At 29.6% G+C, this 22,743-nt stretch overlaps 2 protein-coding genes across 2 annotated transcripts; one reads left to right on the top strand and one right to left on the bottom strand.

The window, feature by feature from the left end:
• The first annotated feature begins 968 nt into the window (after window positions 1–968).
• LOC112736313 (cytochrome P450 71A1) lies at window positions 969–5,328 on the top strand. Its single transcript, XM_025785708.3, has 3 exons — window positions 969–1,505; window positions 3,369–3,833; window positions 4,666–5,328. The coding sequence occupies exons 1-3, from the start codon at window positions 1,044–1,046 to the stop codon at window positions 5,278–5,280; spliced, it is 1,542 nt and encodes a 513-aa protein (XP_025641493.1). The 5' UTR covers window positions 969–1,043; the 3' UTR covers window positions 5,281–5,328.
• Window positions 5,329–17,949: 12,621 nt separating this feature from the next.
• Window positions 17,950–21,942, bottom strand: LOC112736312 (cytochrome P450 71A1). The gene is made up of 3 exons (XM_025785705.3): window positions 21,315–21,942; window positions 19,855–20,310; window positions 17,950–18,748 (listed from the first exon to the last, which is right to left on the bottom strand). Exons 1-3 carry the CDS (start codon window positions 21,819–21,821, stop codon window positions 18,134–18,136), a joined length of 1,578 nt encoding a protein of 525 aa, XP_025641490.1. The 5' UTR covers window positions 21,822–21,942; the 3' UTR covers window positions 17,950–18,133.
• Between the last annotated feature and the right edge of the window lie 801 nt (window positions 21,943–22,743).

The following is a 22,743-nucleotide window of genomic DNA, read 5'->3' as shown; positions in this document are numbered from 1 at the left end:
AAAGTTAGATATTCGATCTCAATCTTATAATAAAAAAAATTAAAATAACTCATAAATGGATATGTGAGTCATCATCCACCACCCACCATTATTGAGGTTTATTGTGGTTTTGACACCATGTAATATAAGGAACATTTTAAATATAGAAATGTTAGATTGTTAATAAATATTATCATTTTTTATTAGTATTTAGTTAATAATGATTTATATTTATATTTATATTTTTTAAAATTTATATACATAAATTAATAAAATTTATTTATTACAAATAATTTAACATTTATATTAATTAAATAATTACTAAAAATACTAAAAATTAATGGTCTAAAAAATTTCTCTTTTATATTAATCAGTGACTTCAGCTATGTATATGTTTTATGATGGAGATTAATAACAAAAATGACTCTAGAGGAGCATTGAAGTTTGCTGTTACACATGGCACAATTTTATTTTATTTTGTTGTTTTGCGATCCAAAAATTCATAGACGACCATGGAGATAAATTTGAATAGAGAGCTTGAATCACAAACCAACAGTCAGCCATGGATTCGTATGATGAAATCAGTTTGCCATCAAGTATCACACATTTTTTAAAACATCAATTATGTTAATATACACCAAAAACAGTTATTAAAATTAATCACTAATATAAAATACACATAAAAACATAAAATATATACTAAAAGTGAATTGAATTACGTATGTATTTATATACAAATATATAATAACTGATTTTAGTAACCAATTTTAATTTATGCATAACATGTTGTTTATAAAATTATTCATAATATTTTTATTTAAAAATTTAATAATTAAAAAAAATATTTTTTAATATAATATCAAAATTTTTATATATAACACAATTCATATAATTACTCATCAGTTTAAATTTTTAGAAAAAAAAAATCTAAGATTATTCCACACGTTTATTTCAACACCTTGAGCATTATATACTAATTAAGAGCTCTCAATCTTTTCAAAACTACACCTGATCTTCATTAATTACTATTTGCTAGGCATACACCAAAAAAAAAAAAAAATACAATGGAACTTGTTCTATCATCAATTCTAGAGAAATTGCAACATCAACCAAATTCAACCATCTCTACCATATGTTTCATAATCATAAGTATATTGTGTATTCTTAAGTTCACAAGAAGAAACAACAAGATCAATAACCTTCCACCATCTCCACCAAAGCTACCATTAATTGGAAACCTTCACCAACTAGGAACACTTCCACACCAATCCTTAAAGGCACTTTCTGACAAATATGGCCCTCTTTTGTTGCTTCAGTTAGGGCAAACTCAAGCACTAGTTGTCTCTTCAGCAGATATTGTTGAAGAAATAGTGAAAACACATGATGTTGCTTTCTCCAATAGAGCAAACACTAAAGCTGCCAAGGTATTCTTCTATCAATGCAAGGATATTGGTTTTGCACCCTATGGAGAGGAATGGAGAAAGAAAAGGAAGCTCTGTGTTCTTGAGCTTCTAAGCACAAACAGGGTAAGAATTTTGATGAACAAAGACTTCATTCTTATTCAAAATATATATTTTTTTATTTTTTATATATAAGAGAAACAAAAGAATATTTTAGGAAGGTCATTTAATGAATTCTCCCAAAAATTTAAATTGACAAGAGTCTTTTTAAAGTAGAGTTTTTTTTTTTTTAACTTTGCGTTAATTTTTTTATAGATTTTTTTTATTAGTCTTATGTTAAAATTATTTCTTTTGAGATTAATAATAATTGAACTCTAGACCTTTAAATCACATAAAAGTTCTAATAATATCATATTATGAAATTATTTTTTTTTAATTTTAAATTTATAGGAGAAGGCAAATGAATGTATATTTCTAAAACTTTACTCATTTTAGATGTGTGTAAATTTTATATGAAATTTTATTTTTTTTTTGGTCTTATCGAGAAATTATTACAAGAATTGAATCTAAACTTTTGGGTTATAAATTTTGATACCATGATATCACATGTATAAAATTATTTTTTTCAAAAATTTAAACTTTTAAAAGAAAGTACATGAACAATTAAATTTCTAATATGTCCCTCGTGCAAGAACCTATTATTAAAGTTTGTGTCAATTTTTTATATAAGTTTATTTTCTTATTTTATTAATCTGATATTGAAATTTTTTCTTTTAAGATTAATAACCATCAAACTATAAATCCTTTAAATTATAAAAATCCTGATATTATATCATAGATTTTTTTTTTCAAAAATTTAAGTTAATATAAAAAAATATTACTACAATAAAAATTATTTTTAGTGATAATAACACGATGAGTAAAGTATCGTTTTTGTCCCCAACGTTTGAGATAAATGCTATTTGTGTCCCTAACGTTTAAATCATTCTATTTGTATCCCTAACGTTTGTAAAAGTGATTCAATGTTATCTTGCCGTCAATTATACATCATGAGCGCTTTAGTTTGAGTTTTAAAAATATCTTCTTGAAGTTAGAATACAAATGTCTGAGATAGAATCGATGATCTACTCTGAAAAATAACTCATCAAATGTTGAAACTAATTCCTACAACATTTACATAATTTACTTTTCTAGGGACATAATTGAATCTAAACACAAATAGTGGGTATAATATTAAAATCGAACACATCCAAGTGAGACCTAATTGAGAATGAATACATCCAATTGAGAATAATTGAAAAATATAATCTGATTTGTTAGTATAATAATTAATAGTAGGATAACATTGAATCACTTTTATAAACGTTAAGGATACAAATAAGACGATTTAAACGTTAGGGACACAAATAAAACTTATCCCAAACGTTTGAGATAAAAACGATACTTTACTCATAATACGATTGTCATTATATGTTTTGTTTAACATATATTTTTATAGCAATTATATATTTATTGTTATTTCTATATGCTATAATAAAAGGGAGCCTTGAAATAACTGTTGATTATCTTTGTATGACTTCAAAGTCATGGATTCAAGTCATGAAAACCATCATTGATATAATTATTAAATTAGGTTGTATAGATAACACTTTTTGAGTGTGACTTTTTTCCGAATCCTGCGCTAATCACAGATGTTAGTGCATTGGACTGCTTTTTTTTATTACTATATATATATATTATGGTCATTAAAAAGTCTTTACTAACAATGGTATAATAATTATTGCTAAAATTTTTTAACAATAAAGTATAAGACTACTAATATTTAATTATTGAAAAATATATTAACAACTATTTTTATTGTCGTTAAAAATAAAATAAATGACCATTAAAAGTGATTTTTGCAGCAATATATATAAATGATTATATATTTAAAAACATTGTATTCAATATTTATAGTCATATTCAAATTCATATTTCTCAAACATACAGGTAAAGTCTTTTCTTTCTGTTAGAGCAAATGAAGTATCAATGATGATTAACTCCATACATGAAGCTTGTGCAAAAGAGTCGTCAGTGAATCTATCCAAGCTGATTATTGTAACCTCAAGCAACATATCTTATAGGTGCATTTTCGGGCTAAGGTTCGAAACTAGTGATGATGGTAGGAAAAGCATTGCTGAGGTTGTGAAGAAGTTGATGATACAATTTTCAAAACTTGGGGTTGGAGATTTGTTTCCTTCGTTAGATTGGGTTGATGTTCTTACAGGTTTTATGTCAAGATTAAAGGTTATTTTTGCTGAATTAGATGCATTCTTAGAAGAGGTTATTGAAGAGCATAAGAGAAAGAAAAGAGATGACAATAATAAAGACTTTGTTGATATACTTCTTCAACTTCAAGAGAGGGACATGCTTGAGTTTGAGCTCAATGGAGATACCATGAAAGCACTCCTCTTGGTTTGATTTCAATCCTCTCTTACTTTTATTACCATATATATCCCTTTAAAGTAATCACTTCTTAAGTAAATATTATTTATTTGTTCATACAAATATAGAATCTTGAATTGGCAAGGATGATATGGTAGGGTGTAAAAATTTAGTATTTTATTAGATGCACACATTACTAAATTGTGGAAGGATAATACTATTTATTTGTAAATTGTAAATTGTTCTAATTATCTGTAAAAGAGAAAAGAAGATCTATGCAAAATCAAACAAATCCAAAAGAGGCTCTTGTTTGAGAAGAAGTATTAAAGATATAACTATTAATGTTGTCTTTTTTTATCAGTTTAAATTTTTAGAATAAGTGACTTTATAACATAATATCAGAACTCCGTGTTCGAAAAGTTAAGAGTTTAATCTTTGATAAACTCCAAAAATAAAAAATAACATAAGACAAATAAAAAAAGCTTCAATTTACGATAAAAAAAATTAAGGAGGATAAATATATAACTAAAAATAGTTTATTAAGACAATCACATAATATTAGTGGCCATTCATTTTGTTTATGTGATTTATCCTTAAAAGAATATAAAGATTCTCAACAATAATAGTTAATTATTTGTCATGACTATTTTTTTGATATTTTATTTAATATTTGAAAGTTATTTATTATTTAAAATAACTTTCAAATATTTATGTTAAGACTGAAAAGTGCTTAAATGCTTAATAATAATAATAATAATAATAATAATAATTATTTAATTATTATTATTATTATTATTATTATTATTATTATTATGTTAAGATAATTTACAATAAATTAATTATGCATCTTCCTTAATTGTAGGATTTGTTAGTGGGAGGAAGTGACAGTGTTTCAACAACTATTGAATGGGCCTTTGCAGAACTTGCTAACAATCCAAAGGTAATGAAGAAAGTTCAAGAAGAGGTAAGAAGAATTGTGGGTGGAAAATCCATGATAGAAGAAAATGACTTAAATCAAATGAAGTACATGAAGTGTGTAATCAAAGAAACTCTTAGATTACATCCACCGGGTCCACTTTTAATTCCAAGAGAAACAGCAAATAGTGTGGAAATAAAAGGGTATTACATTCCCAAAAAAGTAACAGTATATATAAATTCATATGCAATTCATAGAGATCCTAAATTATGGGACAATGCTGAAGAGTTTATTCCTGAAAGATTTGAAGGTAACCAACAAATTGATTACAAGGGGATAGATTCTCAATTTATTCCATTTGGTATTGGGAGAAGGGGTTGTCCTGGAATTTCATTTGGAGTTGCTTCTCTTGAGTATGTGATTGCTAATCTTCTTTATTGGTTTGATTGGAATGTTCCTAATAATAATAGTGCATTGATAGATATGAGTGAGATAAGTGGGTTGAACATTAGCAAGAAACAACCACTTTATTTGAAGCCAACACCTTACTTAATTTGTTAAGGTTTTTAATAATTATAAATATAATTATTTATATATATTTTTTATTAATTTAAATGTTTAGAAAAGATAATATCATGACAATAATATATATCTCCTACATGTTAGATTCTTAGTTTGTCTTCTGTTATTACTTATCATAATATCACTTTTTTTTTAAGTTTAAGTTCATAGTAAGAAGTAACGTGAATAATTATATTTTTAACACATTTCTCTCAAATAAAAATCTTTTTTGAGTTTGTTTGACTTTTTATATAAATCTTCTCTTTTTTTTTTTTTTGATTCACCAAAAATTAAATTCTAAATTTTTGGCATATAAAATTCTGTTACTATATCATAATATCACTTTTTTCAAAAATTTAAATTAATAAAAAAATATAACATAAATAATTATATTTCTATCATTACTTATAGTGGCTTATTAAAAAAACTAAAAAATAAAAAATAAAGTGTTATTTCTAACACACTCTTATATATTATAATAATATAATATCAAAATTTTTATGATTTAAAGATCTAAAATTTAATTTTTATTGACTAAAAAAAATTTTATAATGCTAATAAAAAATATGTAAAAATTTATACAAATCTAAAAAAAATTTTCGTAAATTTTTTTATTAATTTAAATATTTAAAAAATATTTCATATAATAAATATATATCGTACACGTTAAATTCTTAGCTTGCCCTCTATTATTGTTTGCAGTAGCTTATTAAAACAAAACAAAACAAAAAAAACAAAAAAAAAACAAAAAAAAAAAACAAAAAAAAAACCTATCTCATCAGAGTTACAATTATTACTTCCATTATTGTAGTATGACTTTAATTTGTACAGTATCATCTTATCAAAGACTATTCAAAGATGCTCATCATATATAAGTTACGAAATATATTTCAGTTCCATGTTATACAATTTTACAAATTTTTATTTTATTTATTTGGTTCAATAAATAAGAAAAAAAATAAATATAAAATAAGAGGTATAAATAGAGAATTATAGTATTAATATTTTCCAATATTATGATCTCAATATAACTAAGATAATTCATATGTATGTATATTCACTTTTTATATGAGTGTATACATAGGGAGAGAAAGTTTTTTGTCAGTGTTGTGTATTTTTTTTTTTTAGATTAGGCTTCTTTATTTATATACGTATAAAGTTTATATTTTCAACTATAGTTTGCCTTGAGAAGTTGAGACCTTCGGTATTAAAAAATTGAGCCGCCAATAGAAAGTCATATATCATTAATGGGCATTCATGCATTTCACAATACTCTTTATTGGATATTCATTTAAGATTATATCTCGTTAAAACCTTACTAAAGAAAAATAAAATGAGAAAAGTTGTTAGTGAAGGAAAAAGAATATAATTCCTTTGTCATGATGATTGTCTCGTTAAAAATCTTGTCAAGAAAAATCCAATAGAAAAAAAAAATCTGACAAAAAAAAAAAGAGAGTACAGCCTCCCATTCTTGTCGACATTATTTAATATCTCAAAATCGGCCATCCAAATTTGATGTACCAATATTTTAAAAGAGGATTTTGGAAGTGACTTTATAAATAAATTTGTCAGATTATCTCTATCTTGAGTAGATCTGTTAGACATCAATTGTCCCTTGATTTTGAAGACCATGGATAAAGAAGAATTTGGGAGAAATATGCTTTGTTCTATCACTTTTGATGTATCTACCATAAGTTGAGCAATGCATGCTATATTATCTTCAAACAAAATAGTTTGACCTATTTTATGATCAATCAGTCTACATGATGACAAAATATATTGGATTAAACTCCTGAGCCAAGAACATGATTAGAGGATATTGCTGCTATTGTCTGTTTTGTGGTCCTTTATGATATAACTGTATTACCATATGTGAATAAGTATCCTGTTTAGATCTTCCTTTGTGTGGATTAGACAAGTATCTTGCATTTGCATAGCCAACTAATTGTGACTTTGATTCATATGGATAAAACAAATCCATATCAATTGTTCCATAAAGATATCAAAAAATTTGTTTGATTTCATTCCAATGTCATCTGGTTGGAGAAAAACTACACCTTACTAGTAAATTCATAACAAATAATATATCAGGTCGTGTATTATTAACAAGATACATTAGTGTTCCAATGACACTAAGATATAGTACTTCTATAAGGTATCAGGCCAGAGATGATGATGATAAAGCGAAGAGCAGAGAGAGAAGAAGAAAATAAATTTGGTTTGAACACTACAAGAAAAATCAATATTTGTAACAAAAAAATTGTTACAAAAAATCGAAATTTTGAAATAAAAGGATTTTGTAACAAAAAAAGGGGGCCGTTGCAATATGTTCCGTTACAAAAAGTTTTTGTAAAAAAAAATGGAACTGTTACAATTCAAAGTGATATTTTGTAACAAATTTTTCTGATACAAAAAACCAGAAGTCGTTACAAAAGTGATAACAAATTTTGATCTTCAAGGTATTTTTGGTGACAATCTATTTTTTCCTATCATAAAATTTTGTTACAAAATGTAACTTGATTTTGTAACTTTTTTTTTCTTTAGTTACAAAAGCAAAATAATTATTTTGTAACCATTTTTTAATACAAATTGCATGCATAATTTACTAAATTATTTTTTAAATTAACTAATCTATTAGCTGTTTTAACAAGCAAGTCTACATTTATATAATATGCAAAAACATACATAATTCAAACATGTCTCATTTAGCTAAAATTATTTTAAAACAAAATAACTTTAGTGAGTACATTGATTAGTTCTACAAGTTATATGTCTTGCATAAGTTCAACCAAAAGTTAAAAGTTCTAACATAGATTAGTGTCTCTATGAATAGAAAATATTCTTGAGCCCTCAAGGTAGCATGTGGTCACCATTTCAGCACTCCTGTAAATAAAAAAAAAACAAAACAAAAAATTAGAAACAAGATATAACACTAATTATAATTTTTTTCATTAAGTTTTATCCAAAATGTTTAGAAAAATTCTGGCAGAACCTCCCCTAAAATTAAACTTGGATATTTCCACCGTCTACGGTTTCAACAGAAACAACCAATTCACAACTTATTTCTCAGCCAATACACAACCAAATTTATCAAACCAAATAATAGAACATTTGTCATTTCTCAACCATGACACAAGTAAAATGTCATGAATAGATCCTTATACTTTTATAAAAATTCGGACATGATCTCTTCTGAAAATAGGACTTAACCACCCTTACGGGTCCCAACCAAGCAATTTACCAAACTCTTTTCAACCTTTCCAGTATCAAATCAATTCAGAATCAAACAAATTCTAACATTGAATCAGCCATATAACGCTAAGGTTAATCTTTAATTTTATGAACTCATAACTGTTACTAAGACATTCTTAACACTATATCTTCTTTTCTGTTTTTAATATAGCAAATAAACTCAAAATTTGAAAACTTTATGTCTAGACGTTCATCTTGAAATAAGCTTTCTAACAAACTAAAGATCATAATTTTCTGATTTCTCTATCCTTAGGAATAGAGAAAAACCCGTGACTGCTCTGCAGTGCGTAAAACCAGAAAACAGCAACAACATGTGATATTCAAAATTCAGTATAAAATCCAAGTTAAATACAATAACATTAAAAATTAATATGGTTCAACTTCGCTCATCCATATTTCTTTCTCAGTTGGTTTTAGGTTAATACCATTTTTAATGAAGAAGTTACATAACCTCGAACTTAAGTAAAAATTAGTCAGAATCTCTTTTAGAAGCCAACAAGCTTAGTACCTTTCAATTTGAATAACTTTTATTACAAAACTCCAACTAAGCTAAATTTTGGTTTGAAAACTCCTAGCTCATCCAGAAACAAGTGTGTCTTAGTTGCAACCCAATTGCTGTTCAATTCTAAGAGTTACAAGTATTGGAAGTTGATGCATAGCTTGCTGAAATCTGTTTCTTTCCAGCTTTGACCACCAATATTAAAAAACTCACAACTCCCAATCCTTAACTCCTAAAATTATGAAGTTTTAGAGCAATAAATCAAGTTAATCAAATTTTATAAAAAAATTAGTTTCACTCCAAAAATCAGTTCGTAGAAGTTGCAGCAAGACAAACAAGTTGCTGCCATGCTTGACCTTTTCTGCTGCAGGACAGATTTAACAACCTAACTTTAAAAATTCTCCATAAATTTTATATTTAACAAAAAGGTCTCAAATTTTTCAGTTTAGTTTCTTATATTCCCAAGGTTAACTCAGACTTAGTCTCATACAATTCCAATCATTACATAATTAGTTATAGCTTTTCAAAGTTTCTAACTCTGTTTGAAAGTAATGCAGAAAATCAAATTTTACTATTCAACTTTGAAAAATCATAACTAACTCTCTAGTTAATACGAAATCTTTAAAATTGAATATTAATAACTATACTTCTTGTAGTTCGCTTAGATTTTAGTCTCATACTATTCCAATCTCTATTAAGTTACTGGTGCACTTTCAAAGTTGCCGTTTCATTTCAAAACTCTGATTTTCAACATAAAGTTTAGCATTTCAAGTTTAACTTTCAATATTTCTCAAAATTAATTTCAAAACAATCACCAACCAATTCTACCACCATCCCAACATATTTAATAACCAGCCCAACGGTAATCAACCAATACAATCCATCAAGATTCAGCATTCAATCACTCATCAACAATTCATAATTCACAAGCAATCAATCAATTTCACAAAAACCACAAGCTCAATCACATTTCCAGCCACAATTCAATATCCACATAACCAATCAATTACTCATAAAAATTAAATCTATTTACAGTCATTCAATAAACTTTATGAGCATTCTAAAATTAAAGTCATTTAAGTTAAACCCCCTACCTCGATGTCGCCTTAATAATAAACTCGACAACAGCAGTAGGATTTCCAATGACTCTTCACTCTCCTAGCAGTAGCAGTGGCAGTGACATTAGAACTAGAATGGCAATCCTGACAGCCCTCTCTGACAGCAACAATAATAATTCGAAATTTTTGTAACTGACAAAGAATAGAATAGAGACAAGGTAGCAGAAATAAGATGACTATAAAGTAAAAGTGGAAGTAGAACAAGTTAAAGGAGTGAAGGACTTAAACCGAAATAGAGTCTTCAACAACACCTCCATCACTGGCCGCGCCCCAACGGCAGTAGCGTATAGCTCCAGTAGCAACCACCATGGCATCGTGGCTTCAGCAGTGGTTTCCGATGGCAACAGCGGCGTGCAGATCGACGGAAACCTCTGTCTCCAGCAACGATAGCAGTGATACGAGCCCCTATCTTCCCCGTCATGTCTCTCTTCTCTGCGAACTCCTATCTCTCTCTTCGGGCTCGTCGGCGTTGGCAGAGGTGGCGGCAACGAACCCTAGCAGTAGCGGTGGCGGATCGGTCGTGATGGAGGCAGCAACGCAGACAGCATCTCCTTTTCTCTCTCGAACACGGGCTCTCTTTCTCTCGTGTGATAACGATGGTGATGGTGGCAAGGATACACACCGGCACCATCTCCCTCTTCTCCTCTTCCCTCTGCGTCCCGTTCTCCCTCAATCTCTCATCCTCTGTTTCTCTAGTTCTCTCAAGAACTCCCTTTCCTTCCTTCTCCATTTTTTTCCTTTCTTTCTGAAAGTATGTGTGTGTGCGTTGTGTTTTAATTTAGGGATTTAGGGTATAAATTTAGGAATTTAGTGAAATTAGGATTTTATTTGGTAATTTTAGAATTAGAATAAAATATATACGAGTAATATAACAATTTTATAAAAATAACCAATTATAAAATTTGCACAAGAATAACCAATTATAAAATTTTTTAAATTAAATTGTATAACATTTCTATTATTGAATTTTAATTTCAAATAACCAATTATAAAATTTGCATAAAAATATTAATTAATTAAACTCCAAATATTAATAAAATTAATTTAATTACTCTTAATTTAGTTTATAAAATAAGAAATTTAAGTTAATAATAAGTCATAACTTTTTCATGATAAAAGTTACTTAAATTAAGATATACAATTCTTTCTTATTTTTTAATTATTAAAATTACGTAAAATATTCAATTATAATAAAATTACTTAAGAATCTTAATTGATTTATAATGAAATTATCTCCGAATCTATTTAATTATTTCGAATAAAATAATTTCTAAAATTATAAAGTTTAAACTTAATAAGCTAAAATCACAATTTATTTATATTTAGATTTTAAAAAATGCAGGATGTTACAAAATAAAATTATTTTGAAAAAAATATATACATAATTTTTTTTACTCTTAAAGTGTTTAACATTTTGAAAAAAAAAATGTTATAAAATATATTTATATTTTGTGACAAATAATTAATTTGTTACAAACAATATTGAATTTTGTGACAAATTAATTTTTTGTTACAAAACAATTGGAGTTTTTGAAACAAAAAACAAAATTTGTTACAAAATATTTTGAATTTTTGCAACTTGTTATTTTTTTGTTATAAAATATTACAATATTTTGTAACAAAACACCATCTCGTTACAAAAACTAACATAATTTGTAACAAAATAAAATAGATTGTTACAAAATATTATCATGTTTTGCAACAACTTGTAATGTTGTTACAAAACATTATTCTTTTGTAACAATCACATATTATTATTACAAAATACTATTTTTTGTAACAATTTTAAATTTGATACAAATTTTTTGTTACAAATGTTCCATTTTCTTGTAGTGGAAGGAGAATGAAATTATTGCAGATTCTCTTACAGGTGGTTATGGCTATATGATATATATAGTCAGGAATGTAACTGAATTTACTAACTAGAAATATAACTAACAACTTTTAGAGACTTCTTGTTAGTTCTAGTTGTAACTAACTTTCTAACTATCACTTAGTTGCAGTTCACTTGTACATTATTGCTAACATCAACCCTGCTACTTTGTTCCATGGAGTTCCCTTTGGTAGTGCTGCTTTTATTAGGGCTGTTGTTGGCTTGCATTCATTCTGCAACTCTAAGCTTGGATCTGAATTTGAGAAAATTGAGACTGGAAAAAGATTTTGTGAAGTTATCAGCTATTTGGTCTTGGGAGGGGATGTGCAGGATGTTAACTTTCTTCTGTGCAACATGCTCTTATAAAGTAAAGGTCAAGCTCAAAGTGCTTGCTCTTATTGTGAAGGACTAGGTTTGCATCCAGTAAAACTGCACTTTGGCTGTCACAGTAGAGGTTTGGTATGGTGGGGCATGGAATTTTTATTTTACTCATCAAATTTTGAATCTAGATGATTTCAGTCAGGCCAGCAGCTAACCCTCGATATTCTGCCTCTGTGAAGCTCCTTGAGACTGTATTTTGTTTTTTACTTGACCATGAGACTAGGTTTGGACCTAGGAATACACAGAATCCAGTGGTAGATTTTCTGTCATCAACGTCATTGCCCCAATCTGAGTCACTGAAGCCGTAGATTCGACATTCATTAGTTCTTTAGAATCTCAAGCCATAGTTTATTGTTTCTGCAAGGTATCGTAGGATCCGTTTAACTGCTTTCTAATGGCTTTCCAGAGGGGTATGCATAAATTGAGAGACTTTGTTCACAACAAAGGTAATTTCAGGTCTAGTAATTGTGGCATATTGGAAGCCACCAACTATAGATCTGTACAAGACTGGGTTATGGTGGATATCCTCACCATAAGCTGACAGCTTGAGACTGGATACCATGGGTGTTGGTACTGCCTTGGCATTACGCATTTCTGCTCTGATTATCAGGTCTTGTATGTACTTAGTTTGACAGAGGAGCATGTCACTGCCGTTGGGTTTCACAGCCTCAATACCCAAGAAATAGCTCATTTCCCCCCAAATTCTTGAGAGCAAACATCGCATGCAGCTGAGTAATTAACTTGGAAATTTCCAATTGGGAGCTTCCAGTGACTAGAATGTCATCAATATATACCAGAATGTAGATGACAGAGGAGTGAGAAAACCTAGTAAAGAGAGATATATCAGATTTGGTGTTAGTGAAGCCAAACCAATTAAGAGTGTCCTTTAGCTTTGTGAACCATGCAAGGCGAGCTTGCTTCAAGCCATATAGAGACATCTGGAGTTTGCAGACATGATGGGGTTGAGCAAGGGACGTGAAGCCTTCGGGTTGAGACATGAAAATAGTCTCCTGTAAATCCCCGTTAAGGAACGCATTGTTGAAGTCGAACTACCGGATGGACCACCCCTTGGAGAGTGATAAGCTGAGCATGACGCGAATTATGGGCAGATGAACTATAGGACTGAATACTTGGTCATAATTGACCCCTTCTCGTTGATAAAAACCTTTTGCGACGAGTTGGGCTTTGTATTTCTGAATGGTGCCATATGGGTGCTTCTTGATTCGAAACACCCACTTGGAGCCAATCACAGGTTCAGTGTATGGTGGAGGCTTGGGAACTAGCTGCCAAGTGCTATTGTGCATGAGGGCATCATACTCCTCTTGCATAGCTTGCCTCCAATAGGGACATGTTAGGGCTTGGTGAACAGATTGAGGCAGAGAGTGGGTGAGGTCAGGGGCAGGGATGGTAGGCATTGCTGCATAGGTCCTGGGCTGGAGACTCCCTGTCTTGCTGCGAGTCTGCATAGGGTGTTGGTTGACTAGGGCAGGAGGAGGAAGTGGCAGCACGACCTCAATATGAGCAGGTTGGGGAGCACCTGTACTCAATGAAAAAAGACTAGCAGAGGCATTAGCAGCAGTAGCCACAGAAAAAAAATTATTAGCCATAGAAACAAGTAAAGCAGGTAATGATGCAGGTATTAAATTAATAGTATTGGAAGTATCATGTAATGTATGTAAGGGTAGAGGGCTTGGGGGGTTGAGACTGGGTGGGTAGTGGAGGCAGAGTTGATGAGGATGGCTGTGAGGAGGGATGGGGGGAGGTGTTGCTGAGGTAGCAGCCAAGGGTAGGTAGATGAGAGGGGAGGTTTGGGTTGGAGGGGGTGTTGGGGTAGGGATGGCTTGGGAAAGGAATAGTTGATTATAGAAAAACTCATATTCATTAAAGATAACATCTATTGAAGTGAACTCTTTGCCATTTGGAGAGAGGCAAATGTAACTTTTATGATTTGGAACATAGCCAATGAAGATACATTTTTATGATCTGTGGCTGAATTTGATTTGATTGTATGGTCTGAAGAATGGATAATAGGTATAGCCAAAAGGTTTGAGAAAGTTGTAATCGGGCTTGGTTTTGGTGAGAGTTTCATGAGGTGAGGTATTTTTTAACTTGGGATTTGGGAGTAGATTGATAAGATAGGTGGCTAAGAGGGCTGCTTTACCCCCAAAAGGCTATGGGAAGGGTTGCTTAAGCTAAGAGGGTTAGGGTGGTTTCTGTTGTATGCCTATGCTTTCTTTCTATTTTTTTATTTTGTTTATGAGAGTAAAGGCAGGTAAGTCTATGTTGTACGCCATTTGTTTCAAGATATTGGGTGAAGGCTACAGAAAGATATTCTTTTCTATTGTCAGTTTGTAAGGCTTTTATTTTCAGTCCAGTTTTGAGTTCAATTGCTGCTTTGTATTTTTGAAAGGTATCAAAAGCTTGTCTTTTTGTTTGAAGCAAGTAGATGCTGGAGTGTCTTGTGCAAGTTTTTGTTTGAAGCAGGTAGATGCTGGAGTGTCTTGTGCTTGCATCAATGAAGCATATGTAGTACCTACAGTCAGTTCTACTATACACAGGTGCAAGTCCCCAAAGGTTAGAAAAGATCAAATCTAAAGGTACATAGCTGGTGTGGGAATCAAAATAAGGTAATTGATGAATTTTGCTAATGCAACAAGCATGGCATAATGAGGGTTCAAGGCTATTTTTATTTATTGAATCATTGTGAATAACATTGCATTGTTTTATTACAATAAAAGTGACTTTCTCAGATGGGTGGCCCAGCTTTCTATGCTATAGTTGTGCAGCAAGACTCATATTTTTACAAGCTATTAACACACTTGCATATCTAACTGGCTTATTTATATTTTCACTATTAGATGACAAATCACTAGTGGAATGTGATTTGATTTCTTTGTTGATTGCTGAATTGTGCTATGAGCATTTGATGGCTTATTGTGTGACTGTGTTGGCTTTGACATTGGTTGAGACTTTGTGTGAGCAGTGGTGGTGTTATTTGGTTTTTCTACAATAATGGGTGCTGACATGAGTTGTGATGTGAGGTGTGTGAGTGAGTTAGGCTTGGTAATTTGTGGTTGTGTTGATTGGCTTATAAAAGGGGTGGTGAGATTGATTATGTGATCTATTTTAGTGTCAGGAAGAGTGATAGTGTTGTAATAAGTAGGTTTGGTGATACTATTTTCATTGAGGTTGAAAGTTCTTGGAATAATTTGAACTCCCTCAAATTTGTAAAGTCCATCTTTAAGCAGTCCTTAAAAAAGAATTTTTTTGGAGATCTGACATTTCACATTGCACAAATAAGGCCAGAATTCAAAATATACACAGTTGTCTAATACAAATTTGGCTACACTTACTAAGTTTTTGGAGATGATAGGGATATGAAGCAGATTTTGTAATTGAAATGGTGTATTGGATAATGATGCATGCATTAATGTACTTTCAATATGCTTAATTTTTATACTTTGGCCATTACCTCTAAAAGCCTACTTTGTGCCTTCATAATTTGTTCCTGTATTTAGGTTTCTTGAGTCATAGGTGATGTGATGAGAAGCTCCCGAATCAAAGTACCATGCAGTGTCTGGTACTGATGAAGGCATGATGAGGAGTGTTTAAGGATTGAAAGAGGTAGGTTGTGATGTGTTTGGAAATTGTTGTTGCTGCTGAGAGGTTCTTGGATTTGAGTCATTGTGAAATGCAAGAGAAGATGGTTGAGCTGTGTTTAGAGGTTGAAGGTGAGGATTCATGAAGTCTTGATCAAAGCGATGGTAGCATTGAACAACCGTGTGGCCAATCTTGTCACAGAATTGGCATTGTGGTCTACTGCCTTACCATCATGAGGATCGTCCGCCTCCACCCCTGAACTGTTCTCTGCCTCTGGAGCCTCGAGAGCTGCCTCTGCTATTGTAATTGTTGTAGCCTCTTCTTTGAGATCCATCTTGAATTTTATCACTCTGAGCAATATTCACCTGCATTGATCCTAGCTCACTCAACTCTCCTTGAGTCAAGAGTTGTGTTTTAAACTCGCTTTCATGGTGTGATCTATCCTTGCTATTGCGACAGTGACAAATGTATTGTATTCTTCACCAAGACTTGCCAGTGCTGCTTCAATGTATTATTCTTTTGAGAGAGGTGCTCCCAGTGCTTTTAACGAATCTGCTACTTAATTGATTTTTGACATATACTATGTTACTGTTGATCCATGCTTCTTGAGTGTTCTTAGTTGAATCTTTAACCGTGTTTGATTTTTGATATATACTCACATTTGATTACTCGATTCACAAAATTTGGCTCCATAGACGCAATTAGCCAGACAATAAGACATTGATCTTGAACCTCTCATTCTAAATACTCTTGGTTTTCAATTTTATTTCTGCAATCTGATTCTGAATACTCTTAATATTATATAATTTATACCTACTATATTATATGTTATTTTTGTTTTTAATTCTCTTTTTTATCTAAATGACTCAACCAAAACGTATGTATTTTAATATTTTATTTCTTTTATATTTGTGAATATTATTAAATGACATGAATTATGATTTATATTTGATTTGAAAACTTTAATTTTAGTTAAAATCCAAATAGTATATATAGTCCAATAATTGTAATGTTATGAATGAAATTGGAAAATGACATTTAACAAGCAAGGTGCATGCTAATTGCTATAGTGGAATGCATGTGATGAGGTTTAATCGGTGTCCCTTGTTTGTTTCTCGTGAAAATATCAAAAGGAATAAGACGTTGGAGAATGAAATATCTACCAAGTATATGAAAAGAATGAAAATATTATTTATACACTATTTAATTTCACATTCATCTCTTTATCATGTAATAAAAATAATTACAAATAACATATCCGTTATTACATACACTACAAAAGAAATTAGGTTGTGACAAATTTTTAACAATAGTAATAACATAATAATAATATATATATGGTCACTGTTTCTTTTAATTAATTTATTATTTTGTGGTATTCATATATTTGATTTTATTATTATATGTTATTATAATAACAAATTATAAGACAAACAATATTTTTAACAATAAAAAATAAGGCAAACAATATATAGTTCTCAATAAATAATATATTAACGACTATTTTTATTGTCGCTAAAAGTAATAGATATTGTCACTAAAAATATTTTTTTTAAGTATCCACTCTTATTAGAATAAAATATTATTTTTGTCCTAACATTTGGAGTTGGTCCTATTTGTGTCCCTAACATTTAAATCGTCCTATTTGTATTCCTAACATTTATAAAAGTGATTCAATGTTATCCTGCCGTCAATTATACTAATAGAGATCAGATTATATTTTTTAATTATTCTCACTTGGATGTATTCATTCTCAATTAGGTCTCACTTGAATGTGTTCGATTTTAATATTGTATCCAAAATTTGTGTTCAAGTTCAATTATGTTCTTAAAAAAGTGAATTATATATATATATTGCAGGGATTAGTTTTAACTTTTAATGAGTTATTATCCGAAGTGGATCATCGGTTTTGACCCACACATTTGTATTCTAACTTCAAAAAGAGATTTTTAGAACTCCAACTAAAGCTCATGATGTGTAATTGACAGCAGAATAACACTGAATCACTTTTACAAACATTAGGGATACAAATAGAACAATTTAAACATTAGGAACACAAATAGAACTTATCCCAAACGTTAGAAAACAAAAACGATATTTTACTCCTCTTATTGTTACAACACATTAAGCCTAAGAACTAAGAGAGTATGGTATGGGTTGAAGATGGAGTGAGACTTTCTTACTAACAGTGAGTCCACACATTTCATCCATGTCTATGTCACCTTCATCTTCACCATGCAGCTTCCAATCAAACCAATATAGAAGATTAGCAAGAACATATCCGGTAGAAACAAGCCCAAAAGAAATTCCAGGACAACCTCTTCTCCCAACACCAAATGGTATTAATTGAAAATCCAACCCTTTTATATCAACTTGGTTGTTTTCAAATCTCTCAGGAATGAACTCTTCAGCCTCCTCCCACAATTTTGGGTCTCTTTGAATCGCCCAAGCATTTATAAACACTCTAGTTTTTGGAGGAATATTGAAACTTTGTACTTTCACACTTGAAGTTGTTTGCCTAGGAATTAAGAGAGGAAGTGGAGGATGCAATCTTAGAGTTTCTTTGATCACACAATTCAAATAGTTCATTTGATTCACATCATTTTCTTCCACCTTTGATTTTCTCCCCACAACTCTCCTTACCTCTTCTTGAGCTTTCTTCATGGCTTTTGGGTTCTTGAGGAGCTCAGCAAAAGTCCATTCTAGAGTTGTTGAGAAAGTATCACTTCCTCCAACAAACATGTCCTGAAATTATTAGAAAAACTTTTAATTTGTATAATCATCAATAAAATAATTAATTTTTAATTAGTTAATATTAATTAAATTTTTATTATAATAATAAAATAACTTTTTAACTCTTATCTTTTAGAAAGCTTAGAGTTAGAAATTAGAATTTAGAATAAAAATTAAATTTAAAAAAATTACTGATATTAATAAAAAAAATTCTGTCACATGTTATTATTATGGTAGGTCACTATCGGACTATTAAAAATTGATTGAACATAAATTTGAATTATACACAGCTAGCATAAGAATGGTGCAATACCAAGAGTTATTATAGCAAATAAAATGAAAAATAAATTCTTGAGAATTTTTATTTTGGATAGATTAGTCTTTAAAAAAATATTAATAAAATTTTTTAAGATAATAAATATAGACAAGTTAGTTTAAATTACGAGTTTTTATTAATAATTATAGGAGATAATTTAAGGATATTATGCCTACATTTATTATTTTAAAGGACTTTATTGATACTTATTTTTTGAGTAAAGTATATTTTTTGTCCCTGAAGTTTGATAAAAGTTTCAAAAATATTCCTAAATTTTATTTTATTTTAATTTTGTCCCAAAAGTTTTCGATTTACATCAAATATACTCCTGACGGTTAATTTTTCAAAAAATTTAAGACCAATTCAACAACAATTTCATAAGAATAACCCTTAACACAAGCAAATCAAGCATAATTTTCATGCATTATTGTTAGATTGGTGTTAATTTTTTTAAAAAATTTAGCCGTTGAGGGTATATTTGATGCAAATAAAAAACTTTTGGAACAAAATTGAAACAAAATAAAATTTAAAGGTATTTTTGAAACTTTTGTCAAACTTCAAAGACAATAAATATACTTTAACCTCATTTTTTATACAGACTAATCTATTCGAAATATAAATTTTTAAAGATTTATTTATTACTTTACTCTATTATTCTTTTTTCTAATAAATATATTCTTTTAGAAATTGAAGTTTGTTGTACATATTAGTTTTAGAATTACTACGGTGAAACTCATATAGTAGTAAAGCTCATGTAATAATAAAATTATAAAAATAAATGGGGAGAGAGAGAAAGAGATACCACTAAGATTGCTTTGAAGTTATCTTGAGAGTCCTCAAACTCAAGCATATTATTCTCTTGAAGTTCAACAAGTATATCAACAAAATCTTTCTTCTCAAAATGATCATCACCTTTCTTCTTCTCTTTATTCCTTCTCCTGATGATGTGTTCTTCAATTACATCTTCTAAGAAAGAATCAAATGCTATAGAAGTAGCATTCATATCTGATATCAAACCTCTAACAGAATCAATCCAACCAAATGAAGGGAAGAAATCTTTCACACTGAAAGACGAAAATTGTCTCATCAATTTTCTTCCAAGCTCTCCGAAATTTTTGTCGTTACAATCTTTTGGAGTATTATACTTTTGTCCAAGAATACATCTTGATACGATGTTGTTTGATGTTGAAACTAGCAACTCACTTAGATTCACACAAGATCCTTTGTTTCTTACACATGATTCACGTATTCCACCCACCTAATATGTTGTATCCAAACATGTAAATGTATTAAATTAAATACGGTAAAATACTACACATAAAAATGTTGGATACAAGCTAACTATGGTAATATATACATATATATATATATAAACAATATTACAAGATTAATATAATTTATTATTTTTGATCAGTAATTAACTAAAAATATTTAAAAGTATTGGCTTAAAGTATAGTATTAGGTTATCGGATTAAAAGTATTGAACTATTGGCAAAAAATATTGATTAATATAAATTAAAATTGTTAGTCCTCAATTTTTTTTCTAAAAATAAATATATACATATAAAATTTAATTTTTATTTTAATTATTCAAACAACAAAAATTCACTAAAAACAACCTTTTAGAGGTATATAAATATATAAATATAATCACTGGTGACAGAAATATGTTAATTATATTATAGTTAAATTTATTAATAGTTTAATTACTCTGTTAGTTCCTATAGTTTCGCAAAATTTTTAATTAGGTTCCTATACTTTTTTTTTTAATTGAGTCATTGCACCAAATTTTTTTTTAATTGAGTTCCTACACTTTTTTTCCTTTTATTTGAGTCTCTGCACCAATATTTTTTTTAGTTGGATCCCTATACAATTAATCCAATTACTACTAAGAGGGAGCTAATTGAAAAAAAAAATTGTTGTACGGACCCAATTAAAAGGAAAAAAAGTATAGGAACCTAATTGAAAATTTTGCGAAACTATAGGAACCAATAGAATAATTAAATATTTATTAATTTGCAAAATAAAAAATTCTACTAATGATGACCAACATGAATATGAGTATAAAATCATAAAATAATAAGCATTTATATAATTTATTTATGATATGGTGTTAAAATTTTTATAATTAAAAAAAATGATCTTTATTAATCTAAACATAAAACAAACTAAAAAGATATTTATGCAAAAATTACCTTTCATGCTAAAAAAATAATTTTACACGAGAAAATATGTTAAAAATATAATTATTTGTCTACTAACCAATTCGGCAACCTCTTGTTCGCGAACAAAGCAGAAAGAACGAACCCTTTTGACGCTTAAAAGTTCAAGAACACAAATTCTTCTTTTTTGTCTCCACTCTTCACCATATGGTACAAAACCCACGTCCTTACATCCATAAGTAAAAATATTTGCAGCCGTAGTTTGGGGCCTATCGGAAAAAATAACATCATAGTTCTTGATGATTTCTCTGGCCACGTCTGCGGACGAAACCACCAGAGTTGGGACTTGTCCCAACTCCAACAACATTAGAGGGCCATGCTTCTTTGAGAGTTCATGGAAGGAACGGTGTGGAAGTGTTCCTAGTTGATGAAGATTTCCAATGAAGGGTAGCTTTGGTGGGCACGGAGGAAGGTTTTGATTGTTTTTTGTTCTTGTGAAATTAAGAAACAAGAACATGGTGATGATAATGAGGCCAAATAATATTGACACGTAAAGAGTTGAGTTTTCCTCATTTGACAATTGCTTTAGAACTGAGACAAGTCCCATTATTTCTCAACTTCGTGTGGCAATTATTATGGTGCAACGAGGTAATATATATACATAATAAAAATACTATTTATATTCCAAAATTAGTCACATTATGTATTTATATATAAATATTTATATTATATTCCAAAATTTTTAGTGACTGATTTTAATATATGTATACATAAACATGTGTAACTTCTAGATGTCTTTGTATGATTACGACGTTTATGGTGTTTATGAATAATTTTATCTACACTTAAAAAATATACCTAAATTATAATAAATAATTTTATGAATTTATTGATAAAAAATTATAATTTTAACCAATATCAATTTTAATGATAAAATTCTTTTAAAATCAATACAAAATAATTTTGCATAAATTTTATTTAATAAATTCAAAATCCTAAGGTATTTTCTCAAAGCACTTTAGAAAATTATCATCAAGTAGTAATTTCTCACATTTTGATTATGCAGTCGGGCCACAACTAAATAATTATAGTTGGTTTTCTTGAAAAGGTATAAAAATTGATTTTAAATTTGGAATGTATCATAAAAATTTTAATAATGTATACTAAGCATAGTTATCAAACCCGGTTTGATCCGGCCGGTTCGACCAGAACTCGGTCATCCGATTACCTGATCGGGCCGAGCCACACGTTGAACCGACCATACAATGGACCCGGTAGAACTCGGTTCAATCCGACGAGTTTTGACTAAAACTGGTGACCCGGACGGGTTATTTGACCCAGTCCGGGTAGTGCATTTTTTTTTTAATATCCTAAACCTAAACGGCGTCATTCTACTATCCCCTCCCCCTTTTCGTTGAAACTGAAAGCCTAGGCTATCCCCATTTCCCCCATTGCCTCACCCTCACATCTCTGATCTCCCTAATGGCATATGAGACAAATCTCTTGAGAGTTGAGTGAGTGTCTGAGAC

Source organism: Arachis hypogaea, chromosome 13 (assembly GCF_003086295.3).
Source record: "Arachis hypogaea cultivar Tifrunner chromosome 13, arahy.Tifrunner.gnm2.J5K5, whole genome shotgun sequence".
NCBI classification, from domain to species: domain Eukaryota; kingdom Viridiplantae; phylum Streptophyta; class Magnoliopsida; order Fabales; family Fabaceae; genus Arachis; species Arachis hypogaea.
The sequence above is the reverse complement of the archived record's forward strand: the minus strand, read 5'-3'. Positions and strand labels throughout refer to the sequence as shown.

Excerpts from the sequence above, each read along its gene's own strand:
- LOC112736313 (XM_025785708.3), top strand. The coding sequence starts at position 1,044 with ATGGAACTTGTTCTATCATCAATTCTAGAGAAATTGCAACATCAACCA. Across the intron at positions 1,506-3,368 it reads AGCTTCTAAGCACAAACAGG|GTAAAGTCTTTTCTTTCTGT; the intron begins GTAAGAATTTTG and ends TCAAACATACAG. Across the intron at positions 3,834-4,665 it reads CCATGAAAGCACTCCTCTTG|GATTTGTTAGTGGGAGGAAG; the intron begins GTTTGATTTCAA and ends CCTTAATTGTAG.
- LOC112736312 (XM_025785705.3), bottom strand. The coding sequence starts at position 21,821 with ATGGGACTTGTCTCAGTTCTAAAGCAATTGTCAAATGAGGAAAACTCA. Across the intron at positions 20,311-21,314 it reads AACAAGAGGTTGCCGAATTG|GTGGGTGGAATACGTGAATC; the intron begins GTTAGTAGACAA and ends ACAACATATTAG. Across the intron at positions 18,749-19,854 it reads ACTTCAAAGCAATCTTAGTG|GACATGTTTGTTGGAGGAAG; the intron begins GTATCTCTTTCT and ends TAATAATTTCAG.